General features: G+C 37.2%; 1 protein-coding gene across 2 annotated transcripts in view; it reads right to left on the reverse strand.

The window, feature by feature from the left end:
- Window positions 1-17,616, reverse strand: part of lmo7a (LIM domain 7a) — a 51,168-nt gene that overhangs the window by 14,381 nt on the left and 19,171 nt on the right. Inside the window, exons 5-16 of one of the 2 annotated variants that reach the window (XM_079822391.1) lie at window positions 12,507-12,537; window positions 11,406-11,519; window positions 10,609-10,804; window positions 8,880-9,120; window positions 7,994-8,284; window positions 7,439-7,720; window positions 6,517-6,672; window positions 4,686-5,417; window positions 2,548-2,577; window positions 1,859-1,985; window positions 1,301-1,440; window positions 365-1,004 (exon numbers count right to left, since the gene is read on the reverse strand). In XM_079822391.1, coding sequence (XP_079678517.1) covers window positions 365-1,004; window positions 1,301-1,440; window positions 1,859-1,985; window positions 2,548-2,577; window positions 4,686-5,417; window positions 6,517-6,672; window positions 7,439-7,720; window positions 7,994-8,284; window positions 8,880-9,120; window positions 10,609-10,804; window positions 11,406-11,519; window positions 12,507-12,537 — 2,980 coding nt within the window. The remainder of the gene's footprint in view (window positions 1-364; window positions 1,005-1,300; window positions 1,441-1,858; window positions 1,986-2,547; window positions 2,578-4,685; window positions 5,418-6,516; window positions 6,673-7,438; window positions 7,721-7,993; window positions 8,285-8,879; window positions 9,121-10,608; window positions 10,805-11,405; window positions 11,520-12,506; window positions 12,538-17,616) is intronic. The other variant, XM_079822392.1, reaches the window with a different exon arrangement.

A 17,616-nucleotide genomic window follows, 5' to 3' on the forward strand; every position in this document is an offset into this window, starting at 1 on the left:
AGTTGAAATAATATGGGCTGATGGCTTCAACAAAAGCATATACCATGAATTAACAACCTTGTTGCTCACAGTAGGTATCAGTTTATAAGTTATCGGTTAAAAAACTATGGAGAAAATTATTTTTTACTTCCAGAACCACTGCACAATTGACACTGTATGCTTTCCACAAAAAATCATACTTCCACATTACAGTTTTATTCTAGTGTTGTAACTCAATTAGATGCTTTATAATTCATATGAGCTGTAATCAGAACTTCATTGTAAATCGATCGCACATTCTGGCAGGTAGCATAATGTTCTCAAAGAACTTCATTCATTAAAAAAGAAAAACGGATGATGTTTGAGAATAAACAGGGCCACTCACCATGAATGGTCTGGGAAGAGAAGTGATTCGATTGGCCTGTGTGCCGAATGGTCTGGGCGTGACTACAGAGGTGAGTCTTGCGCTATCTGATCTCTGGTAGCTCCTGGGGAGGGAGGCAGAAACTTGATCCAGCCCAGACTGCTTTGTGTCCATTGAATTGGGCTTATACAATGAGCTAATGGTGCTGCTGGAGTCCTCAACTGGCTTAGTTTTGCTAATCGAGTCCGAGCTGTTGAGAACGCTACTGGGTTTACTGACGCTGATGGGCTTGATCATGCTGGTGGGCTTAATCAGGCTGGTGTTGTTGTTGGAGAAAGCAGGAACTGGGTCATCCAGAAGGTTTTGGGTTGTTGTTTTGCTCTCCTGAATGCTGTTATTCATCGTAAGTGGGATATCTGGGCTAGAGCGACCAGGTTTGGTAGGAAAATCTGTCTGAACTGATGCAAGGGTGCCAGCCACAGGTTCCTTTTCTCTCAGAGATGGTATGGAGGGTAGTGAAGGTTTGTCCCTGGGGGCATAAGGGGTGTCAACGGTGTAGCTACGTGCTGGCAGAGTTCTGATTCGGGGTACAGGTTCTTCAAAGACATCATCAACGCTGGAGTTAAAGCTACCCCTGTAGTTTCTTTGCTTACGGCCATCTCTGAAAAGGAAAAGGAGCAAAGGAGGCAGGACAAGAGCCGCGATTAGATTACACTTTTACAATGCGCAAACAACGGATCAGAGAAAGTAGAACACACCACACTCTCCGCACTAACAGCAGACAACAGAAATTACAAAAAACAACAGTGACCGCAACATTTCTTCATAGTACACCACAAATAATAACAAAAAAAAAAGGAAAATAAAAATAAATTAGGTATTAAATTAAATATACAGTTTTGTACTGTTTAATCTTTAGAGACACACAGCTACACCTTGATTGGAATGTATGCTCACCTCTCATCCTGCATTTCCTTCAAGGTCTTTGATTTCCTGGTGTCACTTGAAGTGATCTGCTCAATCTGTTCTCTCTCCTCTTTCTTCTTCACAATGTCAGAATTCACACTCTTGCGCTTATTCTTCCACCTTGTAAGATCCTGGAGAGACGAGGAGAAAGACGCTCAGCCTCCATAACTGGAGCACAGGTGCTTATTCATAAGCAGTAACGGTAGGAGGGACAGTGCATGGGAAGGGTGGAGAGACATGAGGACAGATTGAGGAGTGAGGGAGGACTAGATTTTGCCGGTGTCCTATTTTGTCTGTTTGGCTCCACCCGACTTCTTTTCCCATGTGAATTAGAGGCCCGTATATGACCTAAATGCTGTACTGAAGCACAGTACAACCACATTCACACTACAAAGTATCACTGAACAGTTACAGGCAACTTATTGATGCGACTCAAAGTAGTCAAGGTCCTTATGAGGACATCTCACTAGTATCAACTTTAATTTAACCACAGGCCAAACATCTGCAGCTATGAATATTATCAATAACATTGTGTGATTCGATACTCACATCTTGCCACTTATCGTCACTCTCCTTGATCAGATCACGCATCTTCTGCAGCTCTTCAAAGCGTACTTCCATTGTTGGGGTGCTGAGGTCCGTCTCACCATCAGCGATGTCACTCACTGATTTGCTCCTGTAAACATGTTTTTCAAAAAAACGTTAGTAGTCCGATTAATTCCTTAAGGGAAAAAACCATACATTAGGATGGAAAAAAGATTTAATGGATTTTAGCCATTCAGCATCTTGATATGAGTAAACGTGTTACAGCTCACATCAAGCAATCCTAAATAACAGGAATTTAAAAGACAAAAATATTGAAGGGTTAGTAAAACAGCATGTGCTGAATATTCTTCAAGCCACAATTAGTTATCATAATAGACAACTAACATGTGACTTACCTGTGAGAGCACAATACGTCTGCTTTGCAGAAGTACATCTGTGCTTCTCATACTCTGGATCTTTCCAGAAGGACACGTTTGAACAGAGATTAAATTAGCCATCAGTGTGCATATCTGTAGTCGACACGTTTTTTTGCAGTGAAAAGATTTAGACAGCAGCCCATGGGGATCATAGCATTGAGTACATTGTGAGTGTCAGTGCTTAATATAGGGGAGAGCAGAGGAAGCAAAGGCCTACGCAGCAGCCGTGACTACACACACAAAAACATGCCGTTCCTGCACACGGCCACAACTCACCCTTTACTATCAGAGCTTTTCTGGAGCAGTCTAGGAACCAAAGAGAACCACAGCAACAACATAGTCATATTTTGGTGTGATGATCGACAGTTTGTATTGAATGACCAATAAAGTAACATTCACTCTTGTTCAAAGGTTTTGGGTCGGTAAGATGTTTTTATGTTTTTGTCAGAAGCCTCTTATGCTAGCTAAGGCTGCATTTACTTAATAAAAAAAAAAAAAAGAAAAACAGTAAAATTGTATAATATATATATATATATATATATATATATATATATATATATATATATATATGTTCAAAATAAAATAAATAAATATTATTATAATTTAAAATAATTAATTTAAATGTTTATTTTAATGTGTTTAAAATTTGTATTTATTCCTGTGATTGCAAAGCTGAATTTTCAGCAGCCAGTCTTCAATGTCACATGATCCTTCAGAAATCCTTCTAATATGCTGATTGCATATTTCTTGCAATCATTTTGAAACATTTCTTATTATTATCAATGTTGAAAACATTTGTGCTGCTTCATATTATTGTAGAAACTGTGATACTTTTTTTCAGGATTCCTTGATGAATAGAAAGTTCAAAAGACCAGCATTTATTTTAAATAGAAAATGTTTGTAACATTATAAATATCTTTAATGCATCCTTGCTAAAATTGCAAAATTTTTGCTAATTCTTAAAAAAATTAAAATCGTACTGACCCCAAACTTTCAAACAGTATTGTACATGTCAATAGTTTAGCCACACCGCTCCAGCTATGATCAAGTGCATAATTATTATTATTTTTTGTTTCTTTGTTTACAGTACACAGTCATGCTTCAGCATTCAGTTAATTCGCTGATTACAGACCTGGCTGTCTGACATTCAAAATGTGCAAACATAATATTAGCTGTCAGTTGTAACTTTAGGTAGAATGACTTCATTGTAAACTTGTAGAATTCCCCATCAGTCCCAATGCGGTTGCTCTTTTTAATAACACGACATTACATGGACTCTGATCAAACGCAATGTTGTACTTGGGGTTCAAGTGCTAGGTGTGTTTCCATGGTCACATAAGTGTAAGTTCCAGCTTTCACAGGATTACAAGGGTGTGGGGAATTTGGAGCTAGAGCGCATTGTAAGTTACTTCGTAAAGAGTGACTGTGTCTGACTGGATTATTTATAGACATTGCTCAGGTTTTAAAATTCCACCACAGCTTAGCTGGACACACTCCCACCTTATAAAGTCTGTTAGGACTTTAGGACTTAAACGAAAGTCAAAGCAGTTGAGTCTGTACTTGATGTATCCGTTTCTTAGATGCTTTCATGACCAAAACTTTCAGTCTTTTATTAAACACAAGCAAAATGCATTTCACAGGCAATTGATCAGTCTCTCCAAAGACAAAGTGCATCTGTAATGTCACATTCTTTGGTGTTCCAGTAATCCACAAAAATGCTTTTAATTTGATATAATTCAACAAAGTAAACCTAAATAAAATATGTATGAATGACCAAATAAATAAACCATTTATCCACCTATTTTCAATGCAGAAAAAAATGCAATTTTCTTGTAAATGTGCGAGACTTTTAATTAATTAGCCACTATAGGTAAATAACTAGAAGAATAACAAGTGCATTAAACTGTAAAACTATATGTGCTACAAACCAGTGCGTTTATGATTATGACAACAAATTAAAATAATATGATAACAAATACCCATTTGTAACTTTGTAATATCAAGCAGCATGTACAGTTAAAATAATTGAAAATGGCTGACACCGGCAGCCTTGCACATTCAAGAAAAAAAGGCAGCGTCCACCTTTATGTTAAAAATAAAGTGGATAAAAAACAGCTTGTATCAAATTTCAATGCTGAAAAACATTCTGACATCACTTCAAGCACAAACTTATCTAAACGAGTGCAAATGTTGAAGCTGGTCCAACAGAATTTAAAAGAAAAATACTAAGAAAACCAAATATCTACCTGTTACAATCATTCTCATGCAATCAAAGTCAAACCCATGTCAGACTTGCAAACATTTGCCATTCCCAGTGTAAGATCATGGTTAACACGAGAATGAGAAAAGTACACCACAGATGAGATCATGATGACAAGCGCACACAGGCATTTCTGCAGGCTCAGAAACCTAACCTCTCCACCATCAGCCTCTTCCTGTATCGCACACGGCTGGCCTCTCTGATGGTTTGCCATTTCTGCATATCTTCGTCACTGCAAGACAAAGAAACACTGGGAGATCCCTTTTCCTCCATCCCTTGGGTATTTAAAGCTTTTAGCTTCCTAAGAAGCATATCATCCGTTTTCAGGTGCTGCTCTGCTCCATGTTTAATCTCTGATTCGGGTTTGTTCTGTCTGGGTTCAAATGGGCCACACATCAGCTTGGCCTGCAGTTTTGGTGGCAAAGCCCAAGTCTCTGGAATAGGAACAGGGTGGTAGTTATCAGGGGCCCCAGACAGAGGGCGGTGAATGTTTTGCTGTTGATCCCTTCGAAATACCACATCGTCTTTTTCAATGTCAGGATAAACAGGTTCACCCTCACGGCAGGGCTGAATTACCACCATGATTTCAGCCTCTGATCTGCGGCGAGGCACCAGGAAGTTACCGTACTTCAACTCGGCCAGATCATCACTCGAGTGGAAGGTTTTTGTACGACGTGTAAACATATCGTCATTTTCCAAATCAGGCAGGATGTCGGCAGAAACGTTGTATGGGTCGTTAGGGTGTTCACGCCCAAGGAGGGGATGCTTTTCGCATTTTATGAGTCTGGGGCCAGAGGCGGGATCTGGTCTGGGCCAAAAATCAGGGGGCTTTAACTTAGAGAGCCCAGCACTCTGCTGAGCAATCGTGAGGTGTTCTGTTTGAGAACTGTGGGCGAATGAAAGGAGAAAAGAGTAAAGAAAGGATTCAGAACAAGCAAGGGGACAGTAAAAAGAGTAAAAATCTGTTAAGACCAGTTAACAAGAGTAGTGCATGCAGAAGGATGCAGTAGTGAGAGCTCTCTGCCTCAAAATACTAAAAGTTACTTCAAATTGAAATTTTATAAAAGTAACTAAGAATCTTGATTCACACCACAACTATAACGAATAACACAGAGGAACGATATCGTTGGAATCACTTTCAGATCTTTTTTTTTCCAGCTGATGAATAATAAAAACAGTTATCAAAATCAATCTTGCTTTAAAGAGCTTAAGCATTTAAAGCGGTAGACGACATAACTGCAGCGCAAGCTTATAGTAAAAAGGACATTATCGTCGTTGATGTGGGCGCTAATATAGTTATGGTTATTATCTTTATAGTGATCATTCTTGGTGTGAGTGGGCCTTTAAGCTCCAAAAATGCACCAAAAAAATCTGTAAAAGTGGTCAATACAACTTGTCTACAACATTCTACATTTTATTCCACAATTATTCACTGATGGTATTCCCCTTAAGTCAGATGTGGCACATTAATTTGAGTCAAATTAAATCAGTGTGTTTGTAAAGGAATTGATCAGTCAGATTTCTAAACTGAATCAGCTGTATTCATTAAAAAGATCAGACTCAAAAGAATGATTTGTTCAATGATCTGGTTCTCGAATTCAACTCACTGACTCGAATGAACAACAAATCTCCTTACACATATCTTATGGCTTCAGAAGTCTTGTAATGTTAGCCATGAGTCATATGGACCGCTTCAATTGTGTTTTTTTTTGTCATTTTTTGGAAATATGAACAATGTTGTACAGAAAAGAGCAGCGTGAAGATTCAACTTTTTTGGTGAACATCTGAATTAAGTGAAGAATGATATTTTTTCTACCAGTATAAACCTTCTCACCATTTCTAATATCATTAACATTCACAGAGATGATTATGAATAAAAATATTAGTAAGCATCAGTTGATACATTTATTAGAATATGTAGAGAAGCTGATCAGGGGAAGTGAGTAGATGTCCGGTCCTACTGCATATGGGGCTGTGATAAGGACCTGGGTGTGGAAGTGAGGCTGGACTGAGCGAGGCCTTCAGGTGCATGGGAGTGAGAGGGAGGGGGTTCAGACTGAGTGCGAGAGAAAGAAGGTGGAGAGAGCCAGGGATTGACGTCACCATCTGATTCTTCAGAGGAAGAACCTGACTTCTTGCGGCTGGAAAATGTGAGGTGAAAGAGCACAGAGAAAGAAAAGGAAGAAATGTTAGTAACCATCACCAGATAGAAGATAGAAGGAGGTAACAGAGAAGCCTTAGCAATAAAGTAAATAAGCAAAAAAGAAACCCCAGGGTTTACAGTGGCACCAGATGTATTTGTACATTTAAGACACCTTAAAAATATATGAAGGTATGAGCAAAATAGATGTACTGCTCAAAATCAAATACAAAATATGGACATGTACTGGTTGTCAAATTGTATGAAACATGTCCATATAATAGGTCTAAGACCACTGGTTTGCAGATCCCCCTTAATTGTATAATATATTATGTTATATACTTTACAGTGTGCCACTGGATAGCCAAACATTTCAGAGAATTAGAAATTAATATCTGAACAACACCTGATGGACTGATCAACATTTTTAATTTCATTTTTAATTTCCAAATTACTTTCATGGACAGTTGTCAATTATAATGATTATGGGACAGCTGGTTTATTTGATATTATTGTTTTGGTTTTTTTTAAATTTGACAACAGCCTCTAATGATAGTGAATGCAGTAAGAATGTAGTTAATTCGTTAATTTCCTGTATAATTTCCTCCCCTTATGCTCATCTGGAATATCAAGCATGTCTTGAAAAATTAAGTATTCCTGGAGTTAGGGATAGGGTTGTTTTTTATTTATTTGAAATATTTATGTTCTTTTCTTAATGTATGTTTTTTTTTTTTTTTTTTTTTTTTTTGCCTCAGTACTGGACAGACCTGAAACCTTGGATCTTCCTGTACCAAGGGCGGCGCTGGGAGCCCAGTTTGATCTTCTTTACATGTGTATCCTCCTCAGGTGTCCAGAACTTGGGCAGAAATGTATCAAAAGGCGCTGTGGTAGATGTTTGGGGCATCAGGCCTACTTTACGGGTATAAAGGTCATCCTGAACAGGATCAGCATAGCCAAACTCATCATCCTCTTCTTCAGAGTCATCGTAAATGCAGGCGTCAGCAGATACAGGCCTCCTGTAAGTCCTCTGAAGAGGCTGTGACTCACTGCTGCTCAAAAGACAGCCATTTTTGTTACATACCACCAATGATCAATGCACATCAAACCATCCATGGTTAACAAGCACACCAAACCAAAGGAAAATCAAACATTGAAAGCTAAATATTGTTTCAAAAAGTCCACGCTATGGGTTGGAAATCAAGCGAAATAATGACAACACAGCAACTCAAAACCAAACTCCGAAGGCTTCTGAAGAAGACCCAGAGTTAACACAAAAAAAAAGAATGAAAAACAGATGCGTGTCAAAGAAGCCAGTTTCTGACCTGAGATGGGTCAGTGACTGCCGGGGCACATTACTGACAGCCACCTGTGGCCTGGTGGTACATGAGGAAGCAGCTGCCTCCAGCGGGCTCATGGGTAAGGCAAAGTTGGTCGGAGCGACAGGGGACGGGCTGTGAAATCTACGGCTAGCGAGGTCATCTAGAACCACGTCGGGATCCGGCCGATCTGCATCTGAATCACTGCTCTCATACTCATAGGCCAAAGACTGGTGGGCAGTTGTCTGGGATTTCAACTCGGTGATAGATGAAGTGTCTGAACCTGCCCTCTCATGACTGGGACGCACCACCAATGATGGACACGAAAGCACAAAATGCCAAGAAATAGTTGGGAAAATAAGCATCTGCATTTAAACATCGAGAACGTTTCATAGCTACCGTAACATCTCAACCAACAAAGAAGGAATATAATGATGAACATTTTTAGCAAGCAAAGCGAATGATCAAGAGACAAATTCTGAGAATTATTTTGAGAAAAGTTCACATTCAAATCTTTTGATGGCATCAGAGGACAATGCGAGACATTGTTAAGATCTTTTTATGAAACTCTAGAGGAGACAGATTTAAGATTACTAGGGTCTTTTGTCTGGAGAAAAATCTGAAAAGCTGGAGACTAAAAAAGACCCCTTTTGCTCTCTTTTTACATTCATTGCTGTCTAGGAGAAACTATTGAGATTTTAAAGAGATCTCATTTGTGATTTTTCTATTCTGTGGGTGTTTTTCCTCCTTAGAGAAAGAAAAACAGTTTTTTCTGCAAGCATGGTCTATATTAGATCATAAATCAATGAGCAGATTGTCACCTTTCACCATAGGTGAATATACCATCCAATGAAAACCCCCACTGAATCTCTAGAGTGTAGACTTGCATTACCTAGTAAAAGTCCCATCATCTTCTGTGAACATAGGGCTAGCCCAGCTTCTTCTGTTGTCTTCATTTCGATCTGTGCGTTTCTTGCGTAATGGTGCTGGAACATAGGCAGACTGCTTGTCCTTTGATGGCAGGAACTGATTGAACGGAGTGGTGGTCTTAGGTGTTAAGACCATCGAACGGCGGTATTCCTTATTATCTGTCATCATGAAGCTCAGATCTGCTTCAGGGTCACTACCACAACCTAGAGAAACAGCACAGAGAGCCAGGAGTGTGAGCGTATAAACACGCACATGCACACATGATTGTTTTTCTTTCCTGGTGGGGACTTTCCATTGACTTTTATTGTTTTTATACTGACCTAATGATGTTTTCTAACCCATAACCCTAAAGCTAACCCTTGTAGAATGTAATAGAAAAATGTTTTTAGAAATGTTCATTCAGACACTAGTCTATTTAGAATTTTTACGAAGCCGCTTTTCTTACATGGACTGCTGGATGATCCCCATAGGTGAATTCACGCTTTACTTACGCAGTGCAAAAAGTTTATTTTCTTAGATTTTTCTTATTTTACACACAAATTTCACTAAATTTAAAGCAAGAAAAAAAACTATTTGCCAATGGGTTAAGAAAACAAATGTAATTCATATAATTTAATATAAAATACTGTTCAAAATTTTGGGGGCAGTAAGATTTTTTTTAAAAAGAAAATAAATTACTACTTTTATTCAACAAAACTGCATTAAATTTATCAAAAGTGTCAGTAAAGAAAAAAATTATATATCAAATAAAAAACGTATTTTACACAAAAAAAATTAAGCAGCGCAATTGTGATTATGTGACACTGAAGACTGGTGTACCGATTTTTGCCATTACAGGAATAAAATTACCTTTTATATTTATAAAAAAATTGAAAACTGTTATTTTAAATTATAATAACATTTCACAATATTACTGTGTTTACAATATTTTCGATCAAATAAATGCAGCCTTTGTGAGCATTAATGAATTCCTTCAAAAGCTTTAAAAATCTGACCAACGTAAAATTTTTTAAATGGCATTCTCTGAAAATGTCTTAATCCTCCTAACATATTTACACAATTTGTATTGTTGTAAATATTTTACATGGAAAGAAGACAACTTTTTAACACATACTTCTCTGTAGTAAACATGATAGTGGCAAGCATCTGATTCATTGGCAGGTCAGTGGGGAATAAGAAAAAATGTCTCACTGGGGTGTACGACGTGTAGACAGTCCAGAAGACTAATTATATCAGCAGCTAATTACATCAGCACCTTCCTCATGAGCTGCAATTGAGCCCCTGGGACCATGACTGAGTAAAAAGATGCTAATGTCATTGAAACGCAAACATGTAGAAGAGTATGAATTGATGGGAGTTTGCACTTTCCATCAAAACAGTATATGCTGTCACAGACAGCAAAATATAGCGCATGACAAAAGCGTTAAAAGTTATAGTTTGCATACCCCTAGAGGGCACCAGGCATTTGTTTTGACAAGCAAGAGTTATTTAATTGACTACATTTCAGCCAAAGCTATCTGTAGTCAGGTCTTTAAACTTGACTGCATATTTTTCTTGCACTGGTTGAGAGTATTTTAAAACCCCACAAAATTAGATATTCACCTTTCCACCTTTCATAGAATTACTCATCTTTGACTCTCAAAGTCAAGCTAGAACGCACAAGAGTGACTTCTGAGATTGAAGAGCCTTACCCTCGCTGCTTCCTTTGAGTGTAGCGTCTGAGGATGTGCTGTAAGTTCTGGAGCCCAGCGAGTCGAGGCTGTCTAGAGAGTCTTCTCTCTTGTGTCCGGCCCGCAGCGGGAAGAGCTCTTCTTTCTCTGAGTACCAGCTATCTCTACAAGTGCTGTTTCGTGCACTGCCCCGCAGTGATGTGCAGTCCTCTAGTGCCTGTCGAGCACAAGGGTGTGAGTGTGAGGGAGACAGGCCGACACACAGCATGCACAAGGGAAAAACTCAATCAACAAACACAGCATACAGCCTCCATCAGTGCATACACAGTCTTGCTCATGAGAATCTGCTGTCTCTTCCATTGGAAGTCATGCCATTGAAGCCAATCAGGTACACTTAAAGGTACACTCATGTCTTGTTATCGGTGTGTACTTAACAAAAGCATTTGCACAGCTGATTCTGATAACAAATGTGAACAATGGCAAAAATGTTGATGTAACTCAAAAGAATACAATAAGCACGGTCAAATTCCATTAAAACATTTTTATTTACAATAAGTAATAGTCAACAGTATCAAACAGTATCAAAGCAATCAGGTGAATTAATTGCTATTGGCTGACTGTGATAATATTTTGTTATAGTACAGTTACAGTAAACCATGAAACTAGTATGCTGCATTCTTAGCAAGATATTTTAAATGCCAGAATGGATGTAAAATAAGATTTACTGTACATGGTCAGCTAGTCTAGAAGAATCCACAGTATTCACACACTCCAATATACAGCAATATCTAAGAGTAAATACTACTGCATAATCTTACCTTATATAGTGTTGTGCCAAGTAATCCCTCAAAAGCCTTTAGTTTTAGGTAAGGTCCATTGTAAAAAGGATCAGCAAGTGCCTTTCTGCCTAACCAATATATAGTGATCAGAACCTGACACAGAAAAATCAACAATTGTATTAGTACATATTGCAACAATTATACAATTCAATGACAAAAAAGGCCCCCTTGACTGCATGACAAGATATCATCAGGAACTAGATAAATCACAGTGTACAATTTTTAGATTAATAAATACACTGGCCCCACAAATTCATTTTAGTATATATATTTAAAATCAGTTCACTGTTAATATAAAAAAAATGTCCTAATTGTAAAGAATATATTTAAAGAATACTACTATTCAGCAAGGATGCAATAACATTATCAAAAGTGACAGTAAAGACTTTTACAGACTATTGTTCTTTTTAACTTTATATTCAAATCCTAAATAAAAATGTATCTTGATTTCCACAAAAATAGAGAAAAAAAAAAGTTTTTTTGAGCAGCAAATCAGCATATTAGGATGATTTCTGAAGGATCATGTGAAATTGAAGACTGGAGTAATGATGCTGAAAATTCAGCTTTGTCATCACAGGAATAAATTACATTTTAAAACATAGTACAATAGAAAACAGTTGTCTTAAATTGTAATAATATTTAGCAAAATTACTGTTTTATTGTATCCAATAAATGCAGGCTTTTTATGCATTTAGAAAAATCGTATCAAGTCTGACCCAACATTTTGAATGGTAGTGTACTTTATCTATTGTTTTATAACTTGAAATTATTTGTGGGGATTATTTTTACATTCACGCATGTGCAGATACTCTTTGGGCCACTGCATTTGTTCTCTATAGAGGTTGGGTATGTCTTGATCAGTGTTCTTGAGTTTTAGGTGAAACCTCTTGAAATGTTACTATGACATACTGTCTGCTACTGTGCTAGTTTAAGAGATAAACAGACAAACACAAACCACAATGTGGGCGCTGTAAAGGGAGCATACCACAGGAATGAATGCTCACAGCATATTTAAAATGAGCAAATTAGGGGATAAACATGATTTCACATCAACTCAAGTAATTCAGCATTAGCACTTACATTTTTGAGCCTCCTGCTGCTCTCCTGGCGTCTGTAGGGGAGAAGAGGTTTTGGTTAATCACTCACAGACTGGGAAAAGGACAATAAAAGAACAGTGGGCATGTTTTGGGTTTCTGTGTGCCCTAGTGAATTTGCTAGAAGGTGAGAGCACAATCCCGTCAGGCCGGCTCCCAGCAGCTCTATACAAAAGGATACACACCGAAAACACGTTTCACTCAAACACACTGACATAGGGATGGCTGACAGCAGATATTAAGACCTGATAAACAACAGCCAAACAGCCCTAACACTAGTTCCACTCTAAATTGTCAATATATTAAGATAAAAAAGTTATAGTATATGTACTGTGTACGTTCTACTTTTATGTCTTATAGTCCTTGACTGGTTATTTATAAGCACTGTTACCTAAGGTTAAGACCAAATAGGATCACTATAAAAATACCACATTCATCAATGGTATTTTTTAAGATTCCTGGCATCCTTTTGTTGCGTGTAGTACTGTATTTCTTTCTGATGTTTGGACCAAAAGATTATATAATACTTGAGCCATTTGTTATCTGAATTGGACACTGGATAAAAGTGTATACAATATAATGAAATAGTAGTTTATTGATATGATATATTGAATTAGTATTTATATATGCATGGAATTAAGATATCAACTACAACAATATTAATAAATAATCATCATCATCCTCATCCTCATCATTACAATTATTATATATTACTTGCAAAAATAGATGCACAGCTTTTAAATGGATGTTTGGAGAAACTGTTACTTACAGTAATAACAATACACTTTCAGAGTGAATACTTTTTTAGATTTATGACATAAGCTATAGAGTTCAACAGCTGAGAGGTTGAAGAGGGATTAGGCTAGTCAGCGACCTGTGTTTTTAAGCTGGTGAACCTGTATGGCATGTTCATCTAGCTGAATAAAGGCGTTCCCTGCTCGCGATAACAACAATTTATTGCTCCAATAAAAGTCGTAAGAGGAAAAAAGTGTCTGCCATCATGAACAAAGTCCACATTTATAAAGCTGCTTGAAAAAAAATGTCAAGAACATTCTCATGCTTGTTACCCAATGATAATTTATGAACCCTGAAAAAAGCCAAAGGACTCTTTGTTGGGGTGAGAAGAGGTGAAAGGAAAGTATTTTATTTTGGGTACCTCAAGGGTGTATTCTGGTTTCATGTGATACGCTGTTCACTCACATGAATATGAGGTATTTATTTATCAGCAAATCCTTTTTGAAAAAAGATATTGAGATATTATCTGTATACTGTACTGATCTTGAAAAGGTAAGCTAAATCAGCAAAATCAACATTTATGATCCAATCTGATTAAAGAGAAAGGTCATCCAAAAATGAAAATGCAAAAGAACTTTTGAAAAATGTAGCCTCTTTTCCTTGCAATTACAATGAATAGGACTTTCAAACATCAAAATGGACACAAACACAGTATAAAAAAAATACAAGTAATAGCAAGCAATAATATGATGCAAGACAAGCACATGAGTAGTATAGACCACTTTTCTAATACTTTTTGGTGTTTTTTTATCATTTTGGAGCTTGTCCTCATTCATTATATTAAAAAGAGTGGCCAGAATATTTATTAAAAATTGTGTTCCAGATGAGTAATAAATATTGATGGGATTTTCATTTTACTATCCCTTTTCAACTATCCCTTTAAATTGTTAACACTGGGTTATGTTAATGCATTTATGTTTAACTGCCGCTCTTGCCACTCTTAATTCTCCATACTTTAGTAAGAGAACTGTGGAACATTCCAATTACAACAGCTCATTTTTCTACTCAAAACACTGTCAGATATAATCAGAGCACAAATGCTATTCAATGGGGTCTCTATTCACACAACAGGCTTTAAATGTGTCTAAACATGTACAAGACTGCGTTAAATTGCTTATAATCACCCGTCTGTTCTCAAGGCAAAACGCTACTTGTTTACGCTAATGACCATTAGTGAGAATATAATGTTTGCACTGTTACATTCTCACAAAAGGCGACATCAACCTGCTGCATTCTTAAATATTCATGTGTAATAAACTCAGAAACTAAGATACATTCCCAAAAACTGTATTCTGACCGTTTTAGGGCCTAAGGATACAGTCTGAGAAGGGTAAATTCATAAACAAGTACTGTACCAAAAAGTCCCACAAAAAGTGGGAAAGTCACAATAACAAATAGGATGTGTCTCTCCCTAGAAACCAAACCATTTCTGTATGTGTGATTATTGTGTTGGAACATTTCAAAGTAAAACATAATGGAAGTTTCTAAATGGCACTGTGCTGTTTCCCTCCAAACAATGTCCAAACCACAGGAGCTCACAAATATGTTGTGAGTGAAATAGAAGGACAGTCCATCATATAGATAGAATATCGCCTACACACATGTAAAATACTTACACTCGGACAGCCTTAAGTTTCACAATAGTTATGGCATATTTCTGGAACTTTCGAGCTGTACATCCGTCCTCAATTTCGAAATAATTTGAGTCCATAAAAGGACAAAAAAAGTCCTGCCAATCCCTTTTGGGCAATGCAATAAAATGACACAGTGACAATGGATGGGCAGGTTCATGACACATCAACACCCCTCATTTATAAAGTGGGTGTGTGTGCATAGCTGGGATATTAAGACCTCACAGCCCAGTTCAGTAACATTCAGTGGGTAAAGAATGTTCCTGGTTTTATGAACGAATGCCATTAATTAGTCATGCCAGCCTGCATCAAACATTCTTTGTGTTTTTACTCACAGCTCTGTGACACAACAAATACATTTCAATGGACGCATTGATTTAATGACTCCCAAAAGGCTTGTTACAGTACATTCTTCTCCGATTGAATTACCAGCTATAATCCACAAGTAAACACTGTAAGGAATCATTTTCAACTAGTCTGACGAGCGAGTGTTGCACAAATGCAGCTCTTGTTTGTCTGCTTATGGCATGGACAATTGAGTAATTTACAATGTACCACTGTCGCTACCACTGATGCCACTGATGCCATCCAGTGCCCTTCACCATTGAGTGAATGACATATTCATTCTCCCACAGCAATTATAATGAAAACATTATATTACAATTCACAACACTGTAGATCTAAAATTGATCTTTTACTATTTAAACATAAAAAGTTCACCAATAGAACTTTTTACTGACCTAAACAGACTTACACTACCATTCAAAAGTTGAGGGTTGATGAGGTTATTTAATGTTTTTGAAAGAAATTTAATTACTGTCAAGGTGTCACAAGATCCTTCAGAAAAATGTCTTATTATCAATGTTAAAAACAGCTGTGCTGCCTAATATTTTTGTGAAAATATTTTTCCCCAGAATTGTTTGATAAATGCTGAAAGCATTTTTTGCAACATTACAAATGTCACTTACTGACCAAAACTTTGAACAGTAGTGTATTTCAATTTAAGAAGGAGTATAGCATTCAGCACATCTATTTTCAAGTATTTTTCAATAACCGGCTATATCATATCCATATTCAGCAGCCAACCTCAGAGTACATGTACTAGAATCATGCTTCTACTAGAAGAACTGCTCTAAAAGTGGTTTCCGGTCAGTTCTGTGCTTTGGAATGAGATGATGGCATCTGCGGTTAAAGGGTTAGTTCACCCCAAAATGAAAATTCTTTCATTAATTACTCACCTTCATGTCGTTCCAAACCTGTAAGACCTTTGTTCATCTTCAGAGCACAAAGTAAGATATTTTTGATGAAATTCAAGAGATTTCTGACCCCGCATATAGACTGCAACATTATTACCACTTTTAAGGCCCAGAAAGGTAGTAAAGACATTGTTAAAATAGTCCATGTGAAAAAAAAATATATTAGTAAACACAGGTTCTAGATCAGAACGCTGGCTTAGTATTGGCCACTGATTGGCCAGCTCCTGCGCCACACATATGTGTCATTGTTCTCACGTAAACAGCGTCGGCCAATAGTGAGCTGGCATTCTGATGTAGAACCCGGAAATGCTACACTGTGTTTACTGCGTGAAAAACATAGGAGACTGACAAGGAAGAGAAAAAATTGTTGAACACAAAAAGTATTCTCGTCGCTTCATAACATTATGGTTGAACCACTGTAGTCACATGGACTATTTTAACAATGTCTTTACTACCTTCCTGGGTTTTGAAAGTGGTAATAACGTTGCAGTCTATCTGGGGTCAGAAAGCTCTCGGATTTCATCAAAAATATCTTAATTTGTGCTCTGAAGATGAAGGAAGGTCTTAGGAACGACATGAGGGTGAGTGATTAATGACAGAATTTTCACTGTTGGGTGAACAAACATTTTAATATGAACAATATTATTACTGCACAACTCTGCCACACAGTAATGCAGCTGTAAAAACGCTGACACAGATACAGAACGACATGAAGAGCCTTTGAGATTAATTTAGCTCTCTTATTTGGAGCAATGTGTGGCTCCTCTTGAAGTCCATACCAATCAATGATTGTCCATAATTATTAATACTTTTTGAAATTGAAAAGTGAGGTGTTATCAAGACTCTTAATCAGTTGAAATGCACAACTCTATAAACTACTGGAATGCAGGAAGAGATAAAATTCTTTATCATTAACATATTGTAATCGCTAGTAATATGGCATTATGTTCACTGGTCGAGACAATAATAAAACGCAGAGACAAAGTTCACGCAGCTACCTAGATTTCACCATCTACAATGACAAGAAATGAAACCTAACAAGAAGGAAATACTTTTTTATGAAGAAGATGGATGGCGATCTATTCGATATATCCTACATTTACACAGCATTATGTGTGTGTGTGTGTGTGTGTGTGTGTGTGTGTGTGTGTGTGTGTGTGTGTGTGTGTGTGTATGTATGTATGTATGTATGTATGTATGTATGTATGTATGTATGTATGTATATATATATATGTATATAAAATGTGTGTGTGTCTGTATGTGAAAGTAAAGTAATATTGACCATGTTTTATTGGCACACAGGCTATGAAACTTAGCAGCTGTCATGCTGGAAGAGGCTGTCCGTGTGACAGATGACCTGGAGTTTTTTCCCTCTCTGAGACACTTGCTTTTCATGGACTGATGAGTAATAATG

Source organism: Gobio gobio (assembly GCF_949357685.1).
Source record: "Gobio gobio genome assembly, chromosome: 7".
NCBI classification, from domain to species: domain Eukaryota; kingdom Metazoa; phylum Chordata; class Actinopteri; order Cypriniformes; family Gobionidae; genus Gobio; species Gobio gobio.